The 25051-nt window shown below is 41.1% G+C and overlaps 1 protein-coding gene across 11 annotated transcripts in view; it reads right to left on the reverse strand.

The window, feature by feature from the left end:
• Positions 1–25051, reverse strand: part of nrxn3a (neurexin 3a) — a 207503-nt gene that overhangs the window by 31513 nt on the left and 150939 nt on the right. For all 11 annotated transcript variants that reach the window (XM_041954646.1, XM_041954643.1, XM_041954642.1 and 8 more), the window contains one exon: positions 18873–18992. In XM_041954646.1, the coding sequence (XP_041810580.1) occupies positions 18873–18992 (120 nt within the window). The remainder of the gene's footprint in view (positions 1–18872; positions 18993–25051) is intronic.

Here is a 25051-nt window from a genome sequence, read left to right on the forward strand (position 1 = left end):
AAGCAAATTGTCACAATATGCTTTATGGTTGTTTTACACAGCATCCCAACTTTTTTTGGAAAAGGGGGTTATACAAAGATTTAAAACTTTGGTGGATCAATTCATCACAGTGAACATCATGTCTGCTGTACTTTTGTGTGTATTTTATTGGTGGTGCTTATTAGGGTAACTAAGAAAACATACAAAAAATATACATGCTGTCATACTATTTCCACTCTGGAGATTACCTTGTGATAGAGGAGTAATTGCTTCATGTAAATTTGCGTCAACCTCACTCTGTAATTAGCATTGATCACACCTCAGTGGAGAGTTGACACTATGTTTTGACTAATTTATAGATGTAACGGAGCAATTCCAATATTACATTCAATTCTCTATCCTTAGCTTCTGCTGAGACCTTCTGACTACTCATCTACCTCACCACCCCTCCAGTTCCCTGGTGGTATACTATACAGCTATTTTGCTACCAATGACATAATAGCTGTGAAGAAGCCTGTTCATTTAGACGCATTTAAGATTGAAACAGTAATCACACATGAGGAAAAAGGAAAGCTGGCAAAAGCAAGATAAGAGTGATTTTTCCTTTGCTATAAATTCTCTCTATGTGTTTTATAGGAAACTGCAGGTTGAAAGTACTGGAACACAGACACTTGGCTTATTAGTAATGGGAGCAGAAGACTGAATACCACTCACCATGACCACCCTTGAGTGATGCAGGAGACCTGTATATGGAGATAGGTGGAGAGAAGCGGTGCCTTATCACACACAGGTGATGCTGCTCAGGGTGAGCATATGGTGCTGCTACCACCTGCGGTCTGGTGACACTCAAAGGGTTCAATAACCTTCCTTGCAGGGGTGCAGCGATACATCCCAGAATCAGCCACCCGATCCAGGCAGTCTGACAGAGGACAATAAGACCAGGGGCTTGGGAGGAACCTCCTTTCACCAGACCCCATGAAGGTGAAACACCCATATGGCACATGATGGAAACGGAACAATTCAAACAGACACACAACACACCAAAGCAACAGTCTCGTGTTTGAGAAAAGCCCATAATAAAAAGACCACCAGTCTGCCAGTCTGCGATATTTTCAGAGACGTCATATGCTCAGTTAGTTGAGATTAGTCAACCATAGGGAAAAAAAAACAGATGATCAGAGAAAAATTATGTCTAATCTAAAATCCTGAAACATACACACTTGCCCTGTGGTTTGCAGGTAATTCTATAACACACAGTCAAGATGGAAGGGCAGCACCTGCCTCCTCCTCTGTACAGGTCTGGCTGCTCTCCATGTGCAGCCATTTGCCAGCTCACAAGGTGCTTCCCATGTTTTCCACTTTACTCACTCCTCTTTCTCTCTGCATATCGCTCCGTCTCCGTTTTCTTTCTTAAAAAGACATCTACAGGATCTCTTGCAAAGACAGAAGTGAAAAAGCCAAAGAGTGAAGGTTATTGTCTGATCCTTTGAAACTTGCAAGTGACTTTGTACCAAAGAAGTCATGAAACAGAAAACTATATATCCACTGGACCATTTTCTGTCCACGTCTGCATGCTCCGATTTTCCTTCAACCACAGTCTGTCAGCCACAGGAAAAATCCTTTTTTCTGATTTGCCCCTGGTTTCCATTTCAGTAAATGATCATCCTTTGATGTACACAAAATTTTGCCACACGTACTTCAACAGAAGACTACAGCAATGATCTGGATCCCAGAGCCGTGAGATAGAGAGAGCGAGAGAGAGAGAGAGAGGGAGAGAGAGAGAAAGAGGGAGAGAGGGAGGGAGGGAGAGGTAGGGTGTGTGTTTGTTGGGGAGTGATTAGAAGTGCTGACAGAAAAGAAAGGTGAAACGTTGGTTGGTAGAAGATAGGAATGTGAAGGCACAGAGAAAGATAGAAATGACCAGCCTGATATAAACCGACATGATATTGACAGACAGTTAATGAAGAAAAAGGGAGAATAGATGGATGAGTTGGAGAAGTGACGACACAACTGCAAAAGGCAGAGCGGGATCATAAAGAGGCAGAATGTAAGTGAAAGTAATAACATACACAGTACATGCAGGCAGATTATCTGTGCCCTGCAAGCAACCAAAAAATTCAGAACATGTGAACTAAATGCAATGAACAAATCTGGCAACGCACAAGAAACAGAAAGTTGTGCCTAAAAAAGAGGTAAAGAGGACACTTCCTGCTACACTGCATCCTGTAGAAATACAGAGGATAAATCAGCAAAAGCAAACAAACACCAAGAACTCCACACATACAGTTCAAAGCAAAATTTAACTGGACTTGAAAGAAGTGGACGAATAGTTAAATCTGTCAGAGAAATTCAGCCTAAGATGAAAACCAGCAGAGCAAAACATGAAACTGAACTGAGTTTATTCTTGGAAAATGCAGCAGACAATATATATACCTAACTGATCATTCTAACCTTTATGGTAGAAGTTATTGGCTGTTTAAACTATGACCTAATAAAGTAGCACCTGTATGTACAGTGTAAACTTGTGCAACCTACTTTGGAAATATTGGACCTAATTTTGTTCATGCCAATGAAGTTTATTCAATTCAATTGGAATTTTACAAGCACAGAGAGACTGAGGGGTAAAAATGGAAGTAGTTAAAATAACTAAAATAGTTTAGAAATGGACACATGTTCCTGCTGTTGCTTTAGTGAGCTTCTGTCTGCTTGCCATCACATTAGTCAAATCAGATGATGCCTGTGGACACCACAAGTCTCAGTGCCTCCAAAAATAGAAAATTACCAAAGCTAAAAAGCTTAATGGCTGCTGATACTTGTGCCAGTAATAGAACAAGGGCTGAAAATTAGATCAGGACAGGGTTTCTGTTGCTATTTCGAGTAAGGTTTTGTGACTGTTACCAGCAGGAGAGCAGCAGCCACCAAATCATGCAGAGCAGGCCAGAAGCAGCCATGTCCAAAATCTGGAACTAATTCAGTTCAGGTCTGTTGTCTGCCTCTCAGAAATACTCAACCATTCATGTCCGTGTAATTCAACATTTGTTTCTTATCAAAGATGAAAAACAAGGATTCCAGACCTGTCTGTCTGTTCAGTACTCTCCCAGTGTAGAATGAGATTACTGAGGTGAGCAGTGTTCATATCATTCGCTTAATATGTAAAATATTGGCCACAAAGCTTGAAATTAAACATTTCTGCACCCAAAGAGTGTATTGTGTAATTAATGGCAATGTAATGGCATTAACTCTCATGATGCAGTGCCACAGCATGGGGAGATAAAAAGCAAAGAAAAATGGCATGTCTGAAAAGGGTTGAAAGCCAATAACGATCTTTAAAAACAATCAAACAGAGTGGACAAGGCTTCAAAATGCTTGTTTTCAGTTCCTGCTTCACTGAACACAATTGGCTTCAGGCATAGATGTTTCTGCCTTATAGTATAAAGAAGAATATTATGAAATCTGAATTTATGAATGTTAATTACTACAGCTGTTAACAAATATCAATGGATCACCTGAATCCACCATGTGCATTAACATGCACTTTTGTTGTTTATATGGCAAAAAAATAAGAAAAAGAAAATTTGTCTTATTCAAGAAATTAAAATAGGCATTCAGTGTACACAACAGTTTATGTAATGTTGCTTTTTATATTAATATTTAGATGTAGATGAAGCAGAATGTAGCTTATTTCAGTCAAATTTACAGTAAGTTGTGTTATGTTTGGTTTTTAATATATACTGTATGTAACAGTTTTCTATAGTAAACATGTGGAGATGGAGAGTGAGAAAACAGCTTGTGGATTTTGAAAGCTGTCGTCATTGAATGGATTTTGTGTCAGCAGTTTGAAACACTCCTCATGGGAAACTTGAAAGATTTTCAACCAGCTTTGTGTCATTACAACTTGGGGAGTAGATGGAAAATGAACATGCTTTCTCTGGGTTGTCTGAACCCAGAGCACACAAAAACACTGGACGACTCATGGATGGTGTTGTTCAAACTGCAGATTTTACTTCCACGTTTTTGTATACCTGTTTCCATGAACACAAAGAGTATACTGTAGAGGTCAGATCAAGAGTGGGGCAGCTCACAACACAAAACTCAGATCAAACTGCCAAACCAGGCAGTGCTGATCTCGTGAATCAAGATTCTGTTACCGCATTGCGTCTTTCAACAGAATAGACAGCCCAGTTTTATGAAAAGATCATCTTTTCAGGAGTGAAGTATTTCTTAAAGTAGTTGTATGCTAAAAAGGATAATTAAACTGATCAAAAAACATATTATTCTAAGGCTTGTTGGTGGCATTATTTTAACAAGTGCTTGTGTATCAAGTTGCCACATCAGAAATCACCTGTTTGAGTAAACACATCAGTCTTCTGTCTCTGACCACGAGTTTTGCCTTGCACCTGGTTTTCATCTGCCTGTGCTTGTTTGGTGTGTGCTTCACTAAACACTTAAAGGGACTCAGAAATTTGGTGTTTTGGAGCACCAAGCATATAGAAGACATTACTTCTAACTGTGCTTTAAACAGTGTTGCTGCTTATCTGTCTCTGCCAAGTTTGAAATTAAAATCTATAAAAGCAATCTCTGTACTGGCGGTACTGCATTTGGGTCCTAAACCAACCCGTTAGAGTAAATCTGGCCTGTCATGGACCCAGCAAGTTCCACCTCATCATAGAGTCACTTTGAGAGGATTGAGGACATCGTCCATGAGGACCTGATGGTGTCTGTAGCTGCTGCAGCCAGACAATCAGCAGTAGCTTGGGAGCTAGCACTGGATGTGTTAGCTACAAGACTCCAACAGCTAGCGGTGGTCCGGGCCCAGTGGGTGGTTCCAGGGCCACCTTCAGTCCAGTCTCAGCCAACCCGTCCACCTCCTCCTGTTGGCGATCCCTGTGCGGGAATGTCTGAATGCTACACTGGAGGTCTGGAGACCTGCTAGCCCTCTGCCATCTCCATTCCCTGAGTCAGCTAGCCTCCTGCCAGCACCAGCCCCTGTGTCGCTGGGCATTGGCGTGCTAGCCTCCGCCCAGCACTAGCCCAAGAGTTTGCTAGCCAACAGCTTACTTGCCTCCACCCCTGTTCTGTTTCCGAGTTGACAAGCTTCCTGCCTGAGTCCAGCCTTGGTGAGTTCCAGGGGTCTCCATTCCAGCATACACGGCTTTGCAGCAGCCTCCAGCCCAGCCCCTAGAAGTATTCCGCCTTTGCCAGCCGTCTGCCCATCCTCCTGAGAAGTTCGGCCTTTGCTCTGACCACCAGGGGGGTTTCCCCTAGCCACCAACTCCTCCAGAGGAGTTCCATATTCGCCACTGGTCTCCAGCCCATCCTTCAGGGGCGTTCCACCTTCACCACTGGCCTTCAGAGTGGTTCCACCTTCACAGCTGGCCTCCAGCCCAGCCTCCAAAGGGGCTCTGCCTTCGCCATCGGCCTCCAGAGGTGCTCCGCCTTTGCAGCTGGCCTCCAGCCCACCCCTTCGTTGACTCCTGCCAGACCTCCAGAGGGGTTCCACCTTCGTCCTCGGCCACCTGCCAGACCTTCCAAGCCATTCCACCTTCACTGCCAGTCTGTTGACAGACCTCCTGTGCCGTTCCATTCACCTGTCCTACCCCCAGGCTATCCACCCAAGGTCTCCTACACCAGCTCAGTCCTGTCCTCAGGCTGCCTGCCTGAGGTTCCCAGCCCCACTCCTGTCAGCCCTCCATTTTTCAGCTCAGTAACTAACTAAACTGGGCAACTCTGCTTGGTTCTCGAGGAGCTTCATTTCCTTTAGCTCAAATTGAGCATCCACTGAATTCATGGCTTACTGCTAACCTGTGTCTAACATCCAGCACCGCTGCCGGTCCTGAGCTCTCTCCTGTGCACTTGGCAGATATTTCTGTTGCTATGAGGGTCAACAAAACTGTGTGTATAATTTGTGGGCTTCTCAAACATTTTGAAATGACCTTCTTCAGTCCCTATGACATGACTAAATCTATACTGATGCCTCTGGTGGTGTGAATTTTCCTGCTATATTTTGCTGGCTGGACTCTTTGTCTACATGAGAAAAAACACTTTTCAAACACTATTGGTGCAGCCTAACAGATGCAGCTATTTTCTTGAGTGCTTGTTTTCCTTCAGCATCTGTTCCATCTATTTTTCAGTGAAGCTATACATTGCAAGTGTGAGAATACATGGAAAATAAGAAAAGGAAATAACTTGTTCACACCATTGCAAGATCTTGCATCATTTTGTCCTGTTCAACTCACTTGGCTACCGAGTGATTGTCGTTGCTTTCTTGAAATCATTTCAAACAGCAATGTAATTGTGCATATCCATGTGTATACATTGTTGTACTTGCTCTGAAACAACAACAATGCTTTATGATGCACACTGCAAAAAGCAAAATCAGATGAAAGAACATATATCAAGCAAATATATGCTTATGTTTTGTCTGAGAAGATATACAATATTACCAGGCAGTTCTTATGTTCCATGATTCCATGTTGTCCTTAATTATAATTAATTATAATATAATAACTAATTAATTAGTTATTGTGACTTCTTTTATGACTAGTTCTGAGTTACTTAATGCTAACTAGAATTTCCAGAATTACAAAGCTGTTTGACAGTGACATGTACAAAACTGCTTTGTCAAAGTCAGAATTTATATCCAGACAAATGTATTTGTTTTTAGTTTGGCCACATAATTTCCAAGATAAGTTTTTCCAGGCAGCTAAATAAGCTGAAACAAATTGTTCAATTGTATTTGACGTTAGACCGCATTAACAAATGTGGCCTGTGTGATCCCTAATGTTGTGTTTTAGTACAAGTGTTATCATTTATTTCCCTTTGTGTCTCTTGTGTCCCTCCACACACCCCTGTGTGGTGCCGCCATCATGCTGTGCCTGAAATGAGACATGATTAAAGGTCAACTCGTGTGTATTTACGTCAGTGTGCTATGGAAAAGGCATTTTGGTCTGTTTTGGCTTTGTTGAAGTTTCTGTTTTGTACACTACAATGGCACTTTATAGAGAGATATACCCATGTGAAACTGAAATAAAGAACAAATGTCTTGCTGTTGACTGATACAATTATCAGAGCTCAAATGTGCCTCAAACAGTGAATAACAAATGCTGAACCTTAAAGAGTAATTTAACATATGGTCATGATTTTGGATGTTCATTTTGTTATTTCCTGTTTTATGTTGAAAGAGTGTTCCCTGTGTCATCTTTTGCTTTACTTCCTGAGTTTTCCTGTCTTTGAGATTGAGACAGATTGTTTCACCTGTCGCTCATTAGCATTCCATCCCTCCTGTGTTTTCCCTCAGTCTAGGCCTCCTAGCCTCCACCATGTTCCTGCCTGAATCCACCTCTGATGATTCCTAGGGGTCTCCTTTCTGGGGGACCCAGCTAGCATTAATAATTCAGCATTCCCTGTCATCTGGCTCCCTGTCTTCCAGCTCCCTCATGTCCTTTCTGTTGGACTTGCTTAAGAACCAGAGAGCTGGCTTCCAACCAGTTGACCATGCAGCTAGCATGAACCCAGCCAGTTTCGTGCCTGATCCTGTCCTGAAGCCACCTTCTGGGAGGACATCCAGAAAGAAGCATGGCTCATTAATACAGTACCATAGTTTTAAGGCAAGCAGGCATTCAAACACATAACTAAACCTAATATATAATGACATATAACATTTAGAATCTCACATGTATAAACAGGAGCTCATGTTTGTTCACTATGGTGGGCTTTATTGATTGACAGCTGATTGCAAAAACATAATTTGAGTCAGCAGAGCAAAGCTTAATAACTGTCTTTGAGTTTCATCCAGAAATCTGAATAGTTTAGAACATTTTACTAAAAACCACAGTGATGGGAAAATTAATTGAGAGTTGAAAAAGCCAGATAAATGCATCAGAGACGTCATGACATCATGAGAGGTGGTAAATTAAAGCCAATTGGACTCCTCATCTCCCTGACCTGCTGTGTCACTCATAGTAAGGAGAATACAAGAGAAATCACCTTATCCCACGATGGGGATACCAGACTCATCTTAGCAAGATGAATAAAATTCAAGCGTTACCAACTTCTTCAAAGGCCACTTTTTATCTCATAAGTTGGTCCACATGTCTCTTTTAGGGATGCAGTCTCAGTGACACTGTTTTTCCTCACTTCAACCTATCTGCTGCTGTAATTTTGCTGCAATTTTCTGGTCACAGTGTCCTCATATTACCCACAAGGCCTCACTGTGCTGAGAATCTTAAGATTTCTTGTCACAGTGTCTCTAGCAAACAAAAGGTTGCAAAGAAGCACAGGACTATCCAAACAAGTGCTGTGGAAATTGATTGGGCCACCGAACCACGGAGGCTTGGCTCTGGGGGAACAGAGTGCAGCGATTCTAGATAAAACTTGAGTGCAGAGGACAAATGCATTAAGACTGTGACAACAGGAAGGAGTGAAGTACTCTGCTTTGTACTCAGTGCTTGCATTATGTATCCCTTCATTGTTCTCAATTCTTTGCACAGTTAAAAGTAATAGAGAACATACATACGTATGTTAATTTACCATCAAGTTCCATCCCAGATTGTCAAATACCATCGCTGCTTTGTCCACGCTTCTCAGATTAACCGAGTCTATGTCAGATGCACCATGCTTCTGTGTGCGACACGTAAGCCCTCCCGTCAAAAAAACCTTTCAAACACATGGTTAATGTCGTCAGCTGGTCTCAGTTGTGAAACAGTAGCATTTTGCTTAGATTTAGGAATTAAAACTGCTTGGTAAGGTTTTAAGGAAAGAACAGTTTAGGAAAAGCCTTTCAGACACATAGTTAACACTGTCAACACTTGGCTTTCCCCCTCCTGCTGGCAAAAATCACTTATCCACAGGAGGTAGGACTAAAATGCAGACTGTTGAGGCGGAGCTGGTGCAGTTCAAGTGATTATTACCAAAAAAAAGCAAAGAACAAAAGGGCTACATTATGGTGAGACTGACAAAGGTCAAACCCAGGGAAGCAAAGCAAATCCAACAAGGAGCAGGTAAGAATCCAAATGTTCAAAAAAAAAAAAAAACGGCAAGGACCTGGAAAAACAAAGCAAAAGCCCAAATGCTCAGGGGTAATATTGCTAAGGGCTGGAACACTTGACACAAGGTATGAAGATGAACTGGCAAGGAGTGAAGGGAAAACTTGCACTATGGGAGGCAAACTAAGCAATAACCACAAAGGTGGGAAAACACACAAAGACAGGAAGTAAAACACAACATGACACATGAGATAACCTTCAAAATAAGCAGCAAACAGACTAAGCAACTCCATGACGCATACAGTAAATCTTGTAAATTAATGTCAGCACTTGCTGACTTAACATTACTCACACAAGATCCATGGTGATGATCAATCGCTTTTTTTCACCCAATAACAATGATCAGTTCCCACATTACACACTGTTAAAGTCGCACATGACAACTATGACTTGTCACCAATTACCCACAGCGCACCCAGCTGCATACCTGCTGTAGATGCATTGCTTTACTGCACCATGCTAATCACAGATGATCAATTAGTCTGACTTTAAATCTGCAACGATTTAAAGTCATGACTAGTGGTTTTCATAACCAACGATTCTGTGAAACCCCTGCCTGCCAGCTATGTTTCATATTGCCCTTCAGTAGACTAAGGATACAAGTTCGTTCTCTGGTCCACAGTGAACTCGACGAAGAGCCTGAAACTAATCCCTCCTTTTCTATTTATTGAATTAAGACTTGGTTTTGAATCAAATTGTGACAGGAAGGATCGGAATGTAATTAAAAGAAGGAGATTCCCAAAGATTCCCTCAATTGCCGACCAAAGTGCCTTCTTCAAATGCTTGATCTGTTTTTCAGCACTCACAATACAGAACACTGCGATTTTAGCCATAACATTAAGAAACAAATGAGGACCGACTTGTCATGCCCTCCACCTCTGGCACCATCTAGTGGCAGTACCTCTCCCTCCCTTCTTTCCCTGGCAGTGTGAGCATGACTGCCACGCTGGTGGAGGGCAGGTGCAGCTCATCCCAATCACTGGATTGTTTCCAGCCGCGGCGGGGAGTGGTCACCTCATTGAAGCATTCTCCAGCCTGTATAAAGATTCCTGCAGACCACTACTCGACGCCAGTCCGTAAACAACCTCCAGTCAGTGCACCCTGGCTCTGTTGTTAATTTTTGACTCGCATCCAGAAAATTCTGTTTGTTAACCCTGCTTTCTCTCTGTCTAGTTCTGACCCTCTCTGCCGCCTGAAGATCCCTCCTGCCACACTTATCTGCCTCTGGTTGACCTGCCTGGAAACTGCCTTCACCCACCTTCTATTACAAGCCAGCAACAGCCACACTGCCACGCCACCCAGCCCTGGGTGTACTCCCTCTCATTCCCCGTATCTGTCTGTCAGTAAGCTCTGATCTCTTGTTGATTGTTTCAGTTCAGCCTTTATAGGATCCTTAGTTTATTAGCCTTGTTAACCTGTTCAGTTCTCCATTCTAGTTTTGTGTTCTGGTAGTTTTTTCGCCTAGTTGCTAGTGAGCACAGGTAGCTTTGTTTTGTAGTTTTGACCACCACTCCCTGTGTTACATTTGTGATTGTAAATAAATATTTTCATTTGGATGCAACAGTCTGCTGTGTCTTTGTCCGCGTTTGGGCCTCTGAACCTGATCCGTGACACGACTTGATTCATAACTAGTATTGCATTGATCAAATTTAATGTCAAATTTTCAAATCTAAGGCCCTATGCACTCATTTTTGATTTCACTTCCATGTTGATGTGTGATGTCTGATTAGTCAAATGTTTGGTTGGTTTGAATTTTTGAGTAGTTCAAGTAATTGGCAGAATATTTGGGTTTCTGAGAAAGCTGGGACTGCCAGTGAAACTGATCCACACTGTGATATGACAAATTTTAATCTTGTTTACTTCTGCTTTTATTTTACTCTTTATCTGAAAAAGTACCTTGTTCTGCTGTCTTGGAACAGAACCCTGGTATATGGAGTTAATTACAGTAGTTTAGTTTATTATGTTTATTTGTCAGGGATCACGTGCAGAAACTATTACCCTCATCCAAAGAAACCAGATTTAGCTACAAGTTAATTCCATCTGCAGTTCCTCTGTTCCTTCACTTTTCTGTTTATTTCCAACTGTTTCATGTTTCTCTCTCTGCAAAACAATGTTTTATTTTTAGAGCTTATTGAGAGGGGCCAGGCTGAGAAGAAAGAATCTCAGACGACCATGAGATGAGTGAGAAAAAATGAGCCACTGAAAATCTGTCCTTTTAAAGAAAAACATCCCATACCAAGAATGATAGGCTCTTTTGACCTACCAGGAAAAAAAGTACAAATCCCCAACTTTCATTGTCAAAAGCATTCCATCTTGAAATTCTGTTCTTTGTTTTGGGTGAAGGAAGTTGGTTTGTCTGGAATGCCCTTGGTTATGTCTGCACATGCGTGAGAAATAATCAGAGGACGTCCTCTGCTATAAAAATGAGTTAATTCAGGGCCGGTCTGAGTCTCTGAAGTGGCTGTTGATACTAGCACAACAGTTCCATTAAAGCAGAATTAAGCACAGCAAAGGCGGTACCTCAGCAGAAACAGACAGTGAGGCCTGTCACATTAACATAAAGCATGGTCCTCAGAAATGATTAGCCTCCCTAATCTCAGGAACACTCAGATGCAGCATTGCACTGTTCAAATGACCTGTCCAGCGTGATGCATGGCTGTTCATTCTGTCGTCTCCTGCTGCCCCCCCCTCTCTCCCCGCTTTATTTCCTGCTCACTTGCTTTTTTACCTCTTGCGTTGGATTTATGCAAGGAGGAGCAGTGCAGTGAAAAGCTTACACAAACAACAGCCAAGGCAGACAGGCAAAGGGAAGGTCAACAAACACATTATCCTCAACTTATCAAGAGTGAATTAACACAGCTCATTCCCCGCCTGAATTACACAGTGACAAACCAGGTTACATCAGCCTCTGCTCTGCCAACCCCACCTATCTGCACCACTCAGGGAGGGAGGAAGCTGAGGATGATACAATAAAATTAAACTTTATCTCCTCCTTTTCAAACTACTGCCATCCTGCCACCCTGAGACCCATCACATCGCAAACAGCAGGAGTCAATGGAAAGCACGCCAGGATTAAAGTTAAGGCTGCTGTGTATGAAGACACAGCTCTATGCATGCACTTGGTGCTTATTGTCGAGGTATGGGTGTCAAGGTTGAGGGATCAATGTTGATGATGTGGCATGCATCGAGGCGGATATAAAGATCAGTGAAGAGGTAAATAGACTCACTGTCACCCCACTGACTGCCCTGATGGCCTGCCAGCCTTCTCACTTGTGACCAGATGGCCAGTCCTCATCAATGCTCAGCAAATACCTGTAAGACCTCCTGTCAGACCCCCCCGTGGAACTGGCATGACAACATACATCCTGTCTCTCTCACACTCTGACCAGTTTATTCCAGATATTCATCCATGAATTGGACTGGTAGCAGCTAAAATAAACCTGATGCTTCTTAGTACAGAGTAGTGTACTTAACATTCAGGTAACAGCCTCTCATTTGTAGTCAGCACTAATCATTGGCTTCGTCAGTAAAATTAACAAATGTTCCTGGAAGGAGGTTAATTTATTTTTGATAATGGACAAAAATGAGCCTGCTTTTGTCTGATTTGTGGGCTGTCTGTGAGCTCATGTGTGTACAAAGATCAGCTATGAGGGGAGTAACTCTCTTTACACACAAGGTACCCATTCGCATCTGTATGAGGGGCTTTGAGCTAACTCCACTGTAAACAATTTTAGTTTTTCAAAAGAAAGATGAGTGCATCTGTGCTGTGAGTGTCCCATTCATAAGATGAGTACAAACCGAGGTTATTAAATATAGTTCAAGGCGTTCAATAAGCACACCACTGTCCCATTAGAAGAAATATCACTGATTAAGATTATACATCCCTGATGAGACAAATCCTGTCAGTCGTGCTGCCAGTAACATTGGTATTTTGATGCCTTTTTTTATTTACTGTATGTTGTGTACTGCTTTATGGGTCAAGTGACTGCTATATATGCAGGGAAGCACATCTTGAATGGCAGGTTGTGCCAGAAATCTTAAACACACTGGAGAGAGGGCTAGGAGGTATGAAGAGGATGGTATATTGCTGTTCCTGTTAGACACCTGTGTTTATGCATAGGTCAGCAGAAGCATAAGGACCCCAGCACACAGGAAATATACACAGATCAATACCTTTTTTCAATATACTTTATGCCTTTATTTCACAGGCGACTGTAGACTGATGACAGGTTATGAGGAGAGAGGGAAATGGGGAAAATGCAAAACGCATGAGACAGTTGGGGTTCATAGTCAGTGCCTCACTACAAGCTACTCAGATGCACCGCATCAAGACCAAAATCTTTCAATAACCACATACAACATAAGAGTTCCATAGCAAGGACCCCCCTACACAGAGCACATGTTGACAGTGAAGAGCACACTCACAACCGACGGGTGGCAAGAATCCCACCCCAGACTAGAGACAAGGACAAACACCGTGGAAACATCAGGGAGCACAAGAAGCAACTTCATGTTGCCTGTCTGTCAAACTTCAAGTGAGAGTTTTCAAATCATAATCTTTATTCATACCACTACTCTACTTCTCTTCATCAGTCTGGTACTTTCAGTACTCTTATAAGTTTTTTTTAACTACTGCGGAGAAAAAATAACAAATTGATTGACCAGGATTACAATTTATTATTTTTTATATATAAAATATTATGGACACACAGTTATTTCATCATCACAAAGACTCCAGCATTTAAATAACTTCACACTCAAAGTCATTTGTCCTCCCTTCGTTGGATTTGAACGAAACTCTGTGTGTATGTTAAGGAGATAGCAGGGATACTTCTTGAGGTACACATTTTTGGTATTTGTGGGGTATATAGGCTGGGCTCAAACTGCCTCAAGCCTGAAAATATGGACTCAGATTTTTGATGGCTGGACATATTGTCAATGAGTTATGGTCATTTTCCTGCTAAGGTGTGCCCATAGCAACATTTTTTGGTTGGTGTTTGTTGACTGATGTCGCTTATTTATAAAAGAAATTTAATCTCATCCCTGCAATGCTGTCTATGCACCATGGTGTTAATTTGCTCAAAATCCAATAGTGAAGATAAAAAGAATACCGTGAATAGCACTTTCAAACAATGCACATGCACTTAAATATACTACTGCACAACTATTACTATTACACTACTGCACTGAGAGAGGGCTTAGTCAAATCAAAATCAAAATCTTTCCCTGTGTCTGATGGATCTTCCACTTCTCTTTCTCTTGAGAATCACCAACACAAAATAAACAATTCCAGTCCAGTCCCACATGGGCAAGACCCAGAACACTAATGGCTGAGACGCCTTGTCGTATTTCCTGTGTCCTATTCAAATCCATTTTTCAGTGGCTGCCAGTATGTCATGGGAGGTCATTTACTCACTTATTGCAGCACTTCATCTTTTGTCCATCTCCTTATCAAAAGCCCTGTGACAGACTCATGAGGGATGTGGACCTCTAAGAGAGATCCACCGCCAACGCCCTCACTCCTTAAGTCCTGCCATCTACCGCTATAGTGAGCAGAAGCTACTCAGGAGATGAGCGCTGTGAACAACAGTTCAGACAGAGTTTTAAGATGCAAAGAAATTAGACGAGATTATTATGGTAGCCATTCATTCTGCGACGTTGCTACTGTGAGGCTCGTGGCACCATGCACCATGAACGCTGCAAAGAGTGTGTCAGAAGGGACATTAGAGGGCAGCAGAGAGTCAACATGGTACTGGCATGCTGATTTCCAGTATGGCGATATGTAATAGTGGAAATGGGCTTTTACAGGATATTTACTATTTATCATAATTACATTCATTCCTTAGGTGTATCCTAGTAGATTTCATTGGGATTTATGGAACTGGTGATGAACAGTATTAAGAGAGCTTATACAACGCGGCCACTAATTATGACTATTTGTCCTGATGGCCTCTGAAAAAAAAACCTCCACAGCCTAAAAAGAATACACCAGAGCATTTGTCATCATCTACCGCAGTACTACTATCCCAAAACTGTTTAAACTGTAAATTTCCTCAGGTTGATTGTTGAGAAAACATTTTCACTTCACTGGTTTTGACATTTAAACTAATGTGGCAGAAAAATCTGAGCCTTTGTCTTGCAGGTCCAGATTTGTAACTACAGCTATAGTTTTAGGTGCTAATTCACTCAGCAGGTTTGTCACTTGAATGAATTCTCTTTACACATGGACATTTGATTCATTGTTAAATTGTGAAATATGGTAACATGTTAGTTAAATATGATTTTTTGTATTATTTTGTATTAAATAACATGTTTTTCATGTTATTTGTAAACATGAAAACATTACATTTGGAGATGTAATCAAACCATTGTAAATGTCTTTACATTAATAGTCCTTAAAAGCTCCCACTTGCATAGTAATAATGCTACACATAGAAGGAACAATGATTGTTGAGAATAATGTTAATAATTACAAACTCAATAGTAATAACAGCCATAAAGTTAAACAATAACTGCTGCAAACAGCAATGATAAAAATATATATATATTAAAAAATGTCTTTATTGTGCTGACTTGAACAGGCTGTTTTTACGAGCCTCTCTAAAAATCCAAGCATCCACTGAAGTGAGATCACTGAACTGTCAAGCCTCTGCTAATAAGACAGTTGTTTAAATAGTTAATCAAATATGCCTGGATTATAATTTACTGCAAAGGCAAGACGAATTTGGCCACGGCAATGATGCAACCCTGTGTCAACAGGCAGCTGCCTGTTTCAAAGGAAAGATCTAAGCGGGCCTGTATGTGTACGTGTCTGCGTATTAACATACAGTACAGGGCTCAAGACAGTGGCTGTGTGCCTGTGTTTGCAGACACTCGAATGGACTGGACTGGATTTTAAGCAGATGTACAGAAAGCCGATTGTGGTAGTTCCATCCAAAAGCTTTCATCTGTACTGATGAGCTGTAAGTGGAAGAACTGAAAGCTAATCTTGTCTCAAATAAATACAATCTTTCAAAACAAGAAAAGAAAAGAAGAAATGCCTTTGAATGTGCTCGACATCTCCAGTCTTCATTTTTAAGTGTGGAAGGAATGTTAGCCAGGCTTTCCACAACAAGTCCTATTGTGAGGTCTCAGGATGCTTTGAACAGTTAAAAAGTTCTTGCCAGATCGTCAAACAGTATCTGAAACCCTGTTTTCACTGGTGATTTTCTCAACCTCTTTTTGTCATTCTTCATACAACTACTTTGGTCACTTTAGTATAAACAAGCATGCACAACATCATGAATGTCTTCAAGGAGAAGCTGAAAGTGTGTGCTATGATCCCAGTCTAACCAAGCCATCATGGGAAAGGCATGCAAAAGATGGAGCTCTTGGAGAGACCAGGGCTGCAGGCAGAAGGAGGCTGACAGGAGACATCTAAACTTGTTTATGAGTTTGTTATGAATGCATACTGTATGTAAGACATAAAGATTATGATTTAAAAAATGTAAGGAAAGTGACGTTGCTGTTTGATGTGTCTGTTTTGACAGGCTAAAGGTTTGTGTATGGAATGAAAATAATTCAACTCCAGTCCCTGACCAATGAGACAGTCGACAGGCTGTGTGCTTTTGTTACAGCTCCAAGAATAACAGCTAAATGCATAAAATCAACCAATTCCATTGGCTGTATGTATGTTTTGTATTCCTGTGCACCCTCGCGTTATACACAGGAGAGTGTGTATTAAAAGGAGCTTGCACAGATTGTCTTGGGGCATCTGCCATGCCACAATATTAGAGATTTCTGCATCAGGGGAGGCATTCTTCACCTGTGGGTTTGCACACAGGGCCTCTAGATCTCTCATCTTGTGGATTATCACACTCACAATACTCAGATTAACTGCAGCTGCAGCAGTTATCTGGCTGGCTTATCCTTTCGGTGAATCCTTCATTGCCATGGACTTGACTCGTTCAGTCATTGTCCTCTGTCTAGCACAAACACACACACACACACACACACAAGCAAACATTTCTGTGTGCTTGTGTGTGTGTGTGTGTGTGTGTGTGTGTGTGTGTGTGTGCGTGTGTGTACTTCCTCTGTGTCCTCAAGTGCGCTTTCTGGCCTTGAGATGTTGATGCTGTTCTGCCCCCTAGTGGCAAGTAGTGTCTACGCATTCAAATCATGAGGGTTACATTTGTCACTGTGAACTGTCCTCAACACAGTTTAGCTAATCTTTCAAACTGTGTACATACACACATGCATAGTGTAACACCCACTTCAGTGTGTAGAATACAATTTACGGTATTCAGCTGGATGCTGGGCCAAATGCCATGCTCGACTGCTAAAGCTCGATGGATAATTAATGAGACCAACTGAGTAGGTTTAGTTTGTCTGTCACCTCTAACTTGACTACTACACACCTGCAACTACAATAGAAGAACAAAACAAAATTACACCAAAAGAGAATGGGCCAAATGACAAGAAACAAATTACACCCTGGAGGATTTGACTCAGTGTCTCAGAGTGTAAATCCAGTTTTGACAATTTCACACCTCTAACATTTGCGAACTTAATGGTGCTAACTGTTAGCATATCACTGTTGTGAGTTTAGTTGAACAATTTCTCAATTAGATGAGTAACAATAAATCCTAAAGTACATTTCAACAGACCAATGTTCATTTGACGATTAGTTTAGCAAGTTTTTCCTTCCACTCCTCCTGGATTTAGGAAGGAAGTGTTCTCGCACTCCCTCTCTGGTTTCACTACTCCACAGCAACCCGAACCACAGAGATAATTCTCCTTTCAGTTCTCACATTTTCAGAATAATATCCACCTGCCTTTCAATTTAATCAATATCAAATGAAGTTATTTCACACGCTAAAGATGAAACTGATTTCTTTTCTGTAAGCATTCTGAATGCAGCAACATTACTTTGTGTTTTTGTCCTTCAAAGTTCTCGTTATCACTCTAAGTAATTATATGTGATGTTACTGTTTCTTCTGAACAATATACAGGGTCTGCTCCTAATGAACAACTGCACAAACTCAGTGCAACATAATACCATAGCACTAACCCGATATCACCTTTCTCATGCTTAAGATAAATGCTCATAGGACCTGAGACTTGCTTTCAAGCACAGTAGCCACTGATGGAATTCATTCAGGCATTCTCAACAGCCAGCACTTACCTTTGAGCGACACATCACACATAAAATCAAATCTCATAAAGATTTGTAATCAACTTTTTGCACATTGTGTCATTGGAGGAACTTGTGGATTACGTAGATGGGTGTAAACATAAGGTGCCACTAGAGTTAACAGCCAAAGAGCAAACTTTAAGATTATTTTCCTGATGCTGCTAAATTGCCCAATAGTGCTCCTAGCTCTTCCCAGGTCACTGCCAATGAAATCAACTGGGCATGAGACCATATGAGTGTGCAGCTGTAGGGCAGACTTTAGAAGAGTACAACAGTTGCAGCCGCAGAATGACATGTTGTCATGCTAAATTCATGTAATTTTAACTTCTGGGGTGACTGTGCAGTTGTTGTTTTTTAGCCACAAACTGCTGTGAATACAGATGCTGTGACAATACACACCATCCATGTATGTGTGACAGCTCAGAAAGAGAAAGGCTTCAAAACTTCCTTAAACGCTGCATATTACACATAAAACTGAGCCCTAATGTAAAATGTTCTCTCCAGAGATCATGTCCAAGGAGGGCTGAATCGAGGGCAGCTGGACTGTTGCTTGTTTCATCATCATTTCAAGAACTATCTGACTGCACAAACGCAGTGTTTAGGAAGTGTGCTTTACATTGACATGATTTTGTCCACTCTCTGTGCTGTGTGACATCAGATATCTCATGAGTACTCACGGTCGTTGCACTGTGTGCCAGTGTAGGAGGTCATGGAGCAGTCACAGGTGTAGTTCTCCCACTGCTGGATACAAATGCCCATGTTGGCACAGGAGTCCTCCTGACATGTGGTGCTGGGACCTGTGGAAGTCCGTCGTCGCCACAGCCAAAACCAGACACCCACCCAAACAAACAGACACACACACACACACACACACACACACACACAAACACACACACACCCAAAGACACAAAGTCATGTTGTCATCATTTTTGGGGACATGACATAGACATACATACATTTCCTGGAGACTTACCCTAACCATAACATAACGTCAGTGATATATTGCCACACACACACACTCACAGAACTGGGTTAAATACTATACAAACTACTACAAAATACTATACAGCCATAACCATTATCAGTACAAGACTTAACTAGTAGCAGCGTGGGCTCCACAAGGGGGCACCAACGGGAAAGTGTCCCCTCACTTCATTTGCTGTGCTCCCTCCTTTACGAAACATGTCATTGTTTTCTCTGTCATCAGTGTTAAGTCTAGAGATGACTGTAGTAAATGAAAATCTCTTGTAATACTTTTGAAATGCACAGAGCACAGTGAGATTATTTGGATATTTTGTCTGCTGTCTATTTGCTGTGAGCTCGTTATGTGTTGCCTTACGTGTGAAGGTTAATTGATGTAATGTCGTCATACCAAATGGCTCGCGATATTCATGTTTTTCTAATAATTTGATGGCCAGGATAACTTCTACCTAATAGTTAATAACAACAATTTCCAATTTCAGAACGTTATGCCCTACAGCAGACAGCAAACCAGAAGCATACTGTACGTCAGAGCAGCCACATGTCATAGAGGCAACGAGCGGAGCCTAAACCTGGACCTATCTGTCTGTTTGTCCCTGTTAACAGAGTCCCTGTTCATACACTGCACTGATAAACCTAATGTAGAGGAACATTAGGCTTCATGATCAAAGCTTTTATATCACATTAACACTTTTGTCCATATTCCCTCTCTCTCCCTCTCTGTGTTTCTCTCTCTCTCTCTCTCTCTCTGTGTGTGTTTCTCTGTGTGTGTGTGTGTGTGTGTGCTTCTCTCTCTCTCTCTGTGTTTCTCTCTCTATCTCTCTCTCTCTCTCTCTCCCTCTCTCTGTGTTTCTCTGTCTCTCTCTCTCTGTGTGTGTGTGTTTCTCTCTCTCTCTTTCTCCCTCCCTCTCTCGCTCTCTCTTTGTGTGTGTTTCTCTGCCCCCCCTCTCTCTCCCCCCTCTCTCTCGCTGTGTTTCTCTGTCTCACTCTCTCTCTCTCTCTCTCTCTCTCTCTGCCTCTCTCTCACTCTCTCTCTGCTGTGAATCTGCATCACACCTTCCTAATAAATTATTTTTTTCCTATGCCTGGTTTTAGGGGGTGCTGCAGCCGCCTCAGTACCCCTATTTCCCCACATCTATGGTTTTGAGTAAAACATTTTGGTCAGTGTTATTTCATCAATTTTCATCTACAAGGATGAATGTGTTATAACTTGAGTAGTATTTTAGAAGCATTTTTTGGTACAGGAACTCTGTTCTATTTCTATTGGCAGAATGTATGTCTGTCATTTATTCATTATTTGAGTCTGTATTTATTGATATTCTGACTGTAAAATCATTATTTAATAACCCAGAATATGATTGTGGTGTATTTTGAACACTAAAAATCATTTACTAGGCTAAATGTCTCAGGATAAGCCATATCAAACCTGACGCTTATCAGACTCACATGACTGAATGAAAAAGATGATAAACAATGTAAAAAGTGTTTCTTGTTGACAGACAGCCTCTTCTGCTCTCTCTGACTTGAACTGTACCCAATAAAATAAAAATGTCCCTCTTCAATTAAGAAAGTTTTTTGCTTGTTACACCTAAGTTTAATTTGTTATATGTCACCCACCCACCCAACCGGTCGAAGCAGATGGCCGCCCACCCAGAGCCTGGTTCTGCTTGAGGTTTCTGCCTGTTAAAAGGAAGTTTTTCCTCACCACTGTCACCAAGTGCTTGCTCATGAGGGAGTTGTTGGGTCTCTGTAGATAAAGAGTTTGTTCTGCTCTATATGGAAAGTGTACTGAGACAACTTCAGTTGTGATTTGGCGCTATATAAACAAAACTGAATTGAATTGAATTGTATATACAAACTAAGGTGATGTTTGACAATTACAGACGTTTTATGTTAGAGAAACAAGGCACAGAAACACTGCACAGTTGGGTGGGACTTGGCGTCCACAGCTAGCATCCAATCAGAAAAACACTGCGGTAATAAGTACTAGCCAATCACAGCACAGTGGTACCAGCTAATTGCAGCACAGTAAGGCGGGGCTAGGCGGAATTGTCTTGGGAAGAAGAATAATGTGTGCACTGTGCGTGCATGCATAAGAATGGCAAAGTGCAGCTAAAATGACCCTATAATTTCTGTGCCTTTGCTGTGTGAGTGTGTGTGTGAATGGTTATTGCTCATGATGAGCAGGTGGCAGCTTGCCACCAGTATCTGAATGTGTGTGAACGGGTGAATGCTGGCTCGGGCTGTAAAAGCACTTCAAGTTTAAAGTGTTAATTTGTCCAATCCAATTTCTACTTTTCTTCCTAACATTCTTTTATCTTTTATGTATCATGCATATATTCATGTATCAGGGGTGGCTGTGGCTCAGGAGGTAGAGCTCGTCAACCACTAATTAGAGGGCAGGTGGTTTGATCCCTGGCCCCTCCGGTGTGCATGGCAGGGAAAGATATGGAACCCCAAATGTGTGAATGGGTGATTATACAATCACTGTGGGTGCCTTGGATAGAAGGCACTGTACGGTATGTAGTGGTATTGTCGCCTCTAACCACCAAAGTTACTGTATATCTTTCCATTTCCCCTTTTTGACCACAGTATTGTCTTGTCTTGTCCGTACTACTGCGGGCCAGTTCGTGGATGAAGTAAAAATTGCAATGACTTGTGCTCACTCAGGAAGGGGTGTGTTATATAATAGTATTGAAATGATTTTACATAAACTCATACTAGAAAACATTGTGCAACGGATGAGCGACAATTATTAGACTACGCCCCAATTTAAATCTTGAATCTCATCTGACATGAAGGGAAGTTGGGAGATGAGTAAATTATAGTTCCGCAAAATGCAATAAAGTTGCAAAACTTGTCACGTAAGTTCCAACTAACAATTACTTTGTCTGGTCCCAAACAAATCCAATCCATTCTTCACCAACTCCAATGAACGATCAATACTTGCACTTACTTTCAATCCTGTTCATGGTAAATACATGGACAACAAAGACATTTTTAAATATGTGAGCTCGTTAGGGTCATTGAGAGGATTGAAACAGAAGCAGTCTGAAGCACACTGGAAAGTAATGATGGGCAGTGAAGAATTACGTTATGCTTCAGGATGAATCAGAAGTTCATGTCAACCTTTTAATACAATGTTCCCACAGTGAAGATAATCATTTCTAGAATCTGCACCGTGCTCTGTGAACAGCACGCCTCTAAGCTCACTTGTAATGATTGTTTGATACTCAACAGGTTTTTTGTGTCACTTCAGTGCCCCATGATAGATCATAGTGACACTTCAATAATGATTTTTTTTTGTTTATACTCAGCTATTCATTTTTCATTCATTTTCAATCATTTGTTTCCAGTATATCTATTTACATATGAATTCACATAAATGTTTACAATAGCAGAGCGACTGCAAGTCTACATCAACTCATCCAACTCAAATCAGTTAAATGTATTGTATGGAGACTTACCTGGTAAACTGATGCAAGCTGCTCTGTTAAAGAAGCTGTTCAGAGCCAAGTGAACTGATGATGATTTGGAGGAGGGGATGGAGTTTTGGAACTTACAATGACTTAAAATGCAGCAATATCCTGCAGCGGCAACTCCTGCTCCTGGTGACTGATTTGCTGAGCTGGCTCAGGATTTAATGTAAGATGTAACTACAGTGAAGAGCTTATTCACGTTACTTCTGCAAATACTGCTGTGTTAATGTTTGCAGGCAGTGTAGTATCACCATCTAGTGATGGTACAATGTATTGCTGCAAACTGAGCTCAACTCAATAACCATTCATTAATGATTCACAATGAGGCTTTGATAAGGGCTCACTGTCTGAAGCAACACATCCATTTTATGTGATGAAAGCTTGTAATGAAATGCAGACAGTACATGGTATTACAGTTTAAATGACTAATCAACTCATCATGATCATCATCGGCAAAAGAAAAAAGAAACCATACAAGCACACATAAAAATGAAACATCAGAATGCCATGGACAAGACCAACAAACTGTGATTGATGAGATTTTATTTTGAAAAATAAATTAATCAACCATTACTTGCAGTACATTCAGTACAGTGAATAACATTGTTATCAACCCCATCCAGATTGTCACAGAGAGGAGAACATACAGTAAACATAATGTTATGTTCTGTTTTGGTTAAAATGAAACATCGACTAACACATTTATACGTCTAACATGGGGCTCTGTAAGTTAATGTTAAAAAAAAAACAACATAGAGTACACTTGATGTTCAACTGAATGATATGGCAAGCATAAGAAAAAACAGCTGTACAGAAAATGATTTCCATGCAAACAATAGCAGGTTGTGGAAGCTGGCCCAGAACCTTAAGATGATGACAAAAACAACCACAAAATAATGCGCGACTTGCACAGGAAGATGGAAACATTTTGTCCACAGTGACCTTTGTTTGCTCGTGCAAAATGTTTCAAAGGCCCATTTTGATGTAGCTGTATGCATGAACAAATGTAAATCAGCTATGAACAAATTAAAACAGACAGGTTGGAGGCTGGAGTGTGGGTATGGCCTGATACAGATTTCTAATGCTGCTATGATGCCATGGCCAGGTGTAAAACTGAAACTTTAAGTTTTGTATCTTTCTTTGTATTCCCTTGTAATTGACCGTTTACTAAACTCCTACACCAAGTAGCAACTGTCTAATCATATCTTATCAACTGTAGCAATGCACAGCATATTTTACTTGTAATCTTCAATATTTTGGCATCCTACGTATAATTAGTTAGGATGGATTCTTTTAAATATTTGCGTGCATAGGTTAGTATCGGTATCATAATATATTATATCCCCTAATTTATAACTACTGAAGAGCATCACTAAGACACTTAAGTTATAATTTGTTGTAAGTCACATCTATAATGTTTTATGATAAGAAAACATTATGTATGTTTATGAGTGTAGTCATTAAGCATTATGAATGACTTATAATGCACTACAAATGCCCCCATAATGCACTATAGATGTGGTCTTTATAGAAAGTCCCATTCAGGATTGACACATCCACTGCATGGAAGACAGTGGAACACCTGTTAGAAACTCTGTCCTGCTTAGTACTGGAGTTGGAATTGTTGAAGTTTACCTGAGATGACTTTGTTACGCTCATAGATTAGTTCTCATTCTCAAAGCCTTAAATTGTGTAAAATTGAAACTGAAAATACTTAACACATAAAAGTAACTTATCATACATTTCTACTGTAAACATCTTAAGATTAAAGACTCAAGGTTTCATGACTGTGGCTCAGGAGGTAGAGCGGTCGTCCACTTATCAGAAGGTCGGTGGTTCAGTCCCTGGCCTGGCCTCGGCAGTGATGAGTTAATGCTCATAAGGAGCAGGTGACCTAGTTACCATTGTGTGAATGGAGGCCTGTGCTGTAAAAAGTGCTTTGAGTGGTCAGCAGACTGGAAAAGCTTTATATAAATACAGTCTATTTACCATCTTGCATTTTTCATTGAACACTGCCCAATCAATCTATATTTCCATGGCATTATGGATCATTAACTGGTGATGATTTGGTTTTATTTTCTGGGGATCAGTCAGAATTAGCCTTGGTGTTACGACCTTAGAAGTCATATAAGTAGCCATCAAATGCATATTCTGAGACTGAGCTGTCAGCCGACTCACACTGTTAATGTTAGAGAGCTAGCTGGAGCTAACAAAATCTGCCTCGACAGCTGTCATTTCAGTGAAATTAATAGTTGTCAACTAATAGTGAGAAGCTGCTTCTGTCTACTTCTGTCTGAAGTCAAAAATGACTATAAACTTCCAGGGGTACATTTGTCACCATTATCATTGTGAACTACAAACTGTACGTACACAGCTACATTGGAAAGTTTGACAAG

This window comes from Chelmon rostratus, chromosome 15 (assembly GCF_017976325.1).
Source record: "Chelmon rostratus isolate fCheRos1 chromosome 15, fCheRos1.pri, whole genome shotgun sequence".
Lineage (NCBI taxonomy): Eukaryota > Metazoa > Chordata > Actinopteri > Chaetodontiformes > Chaetodontidae > Chelmon > Chelmon rostratus.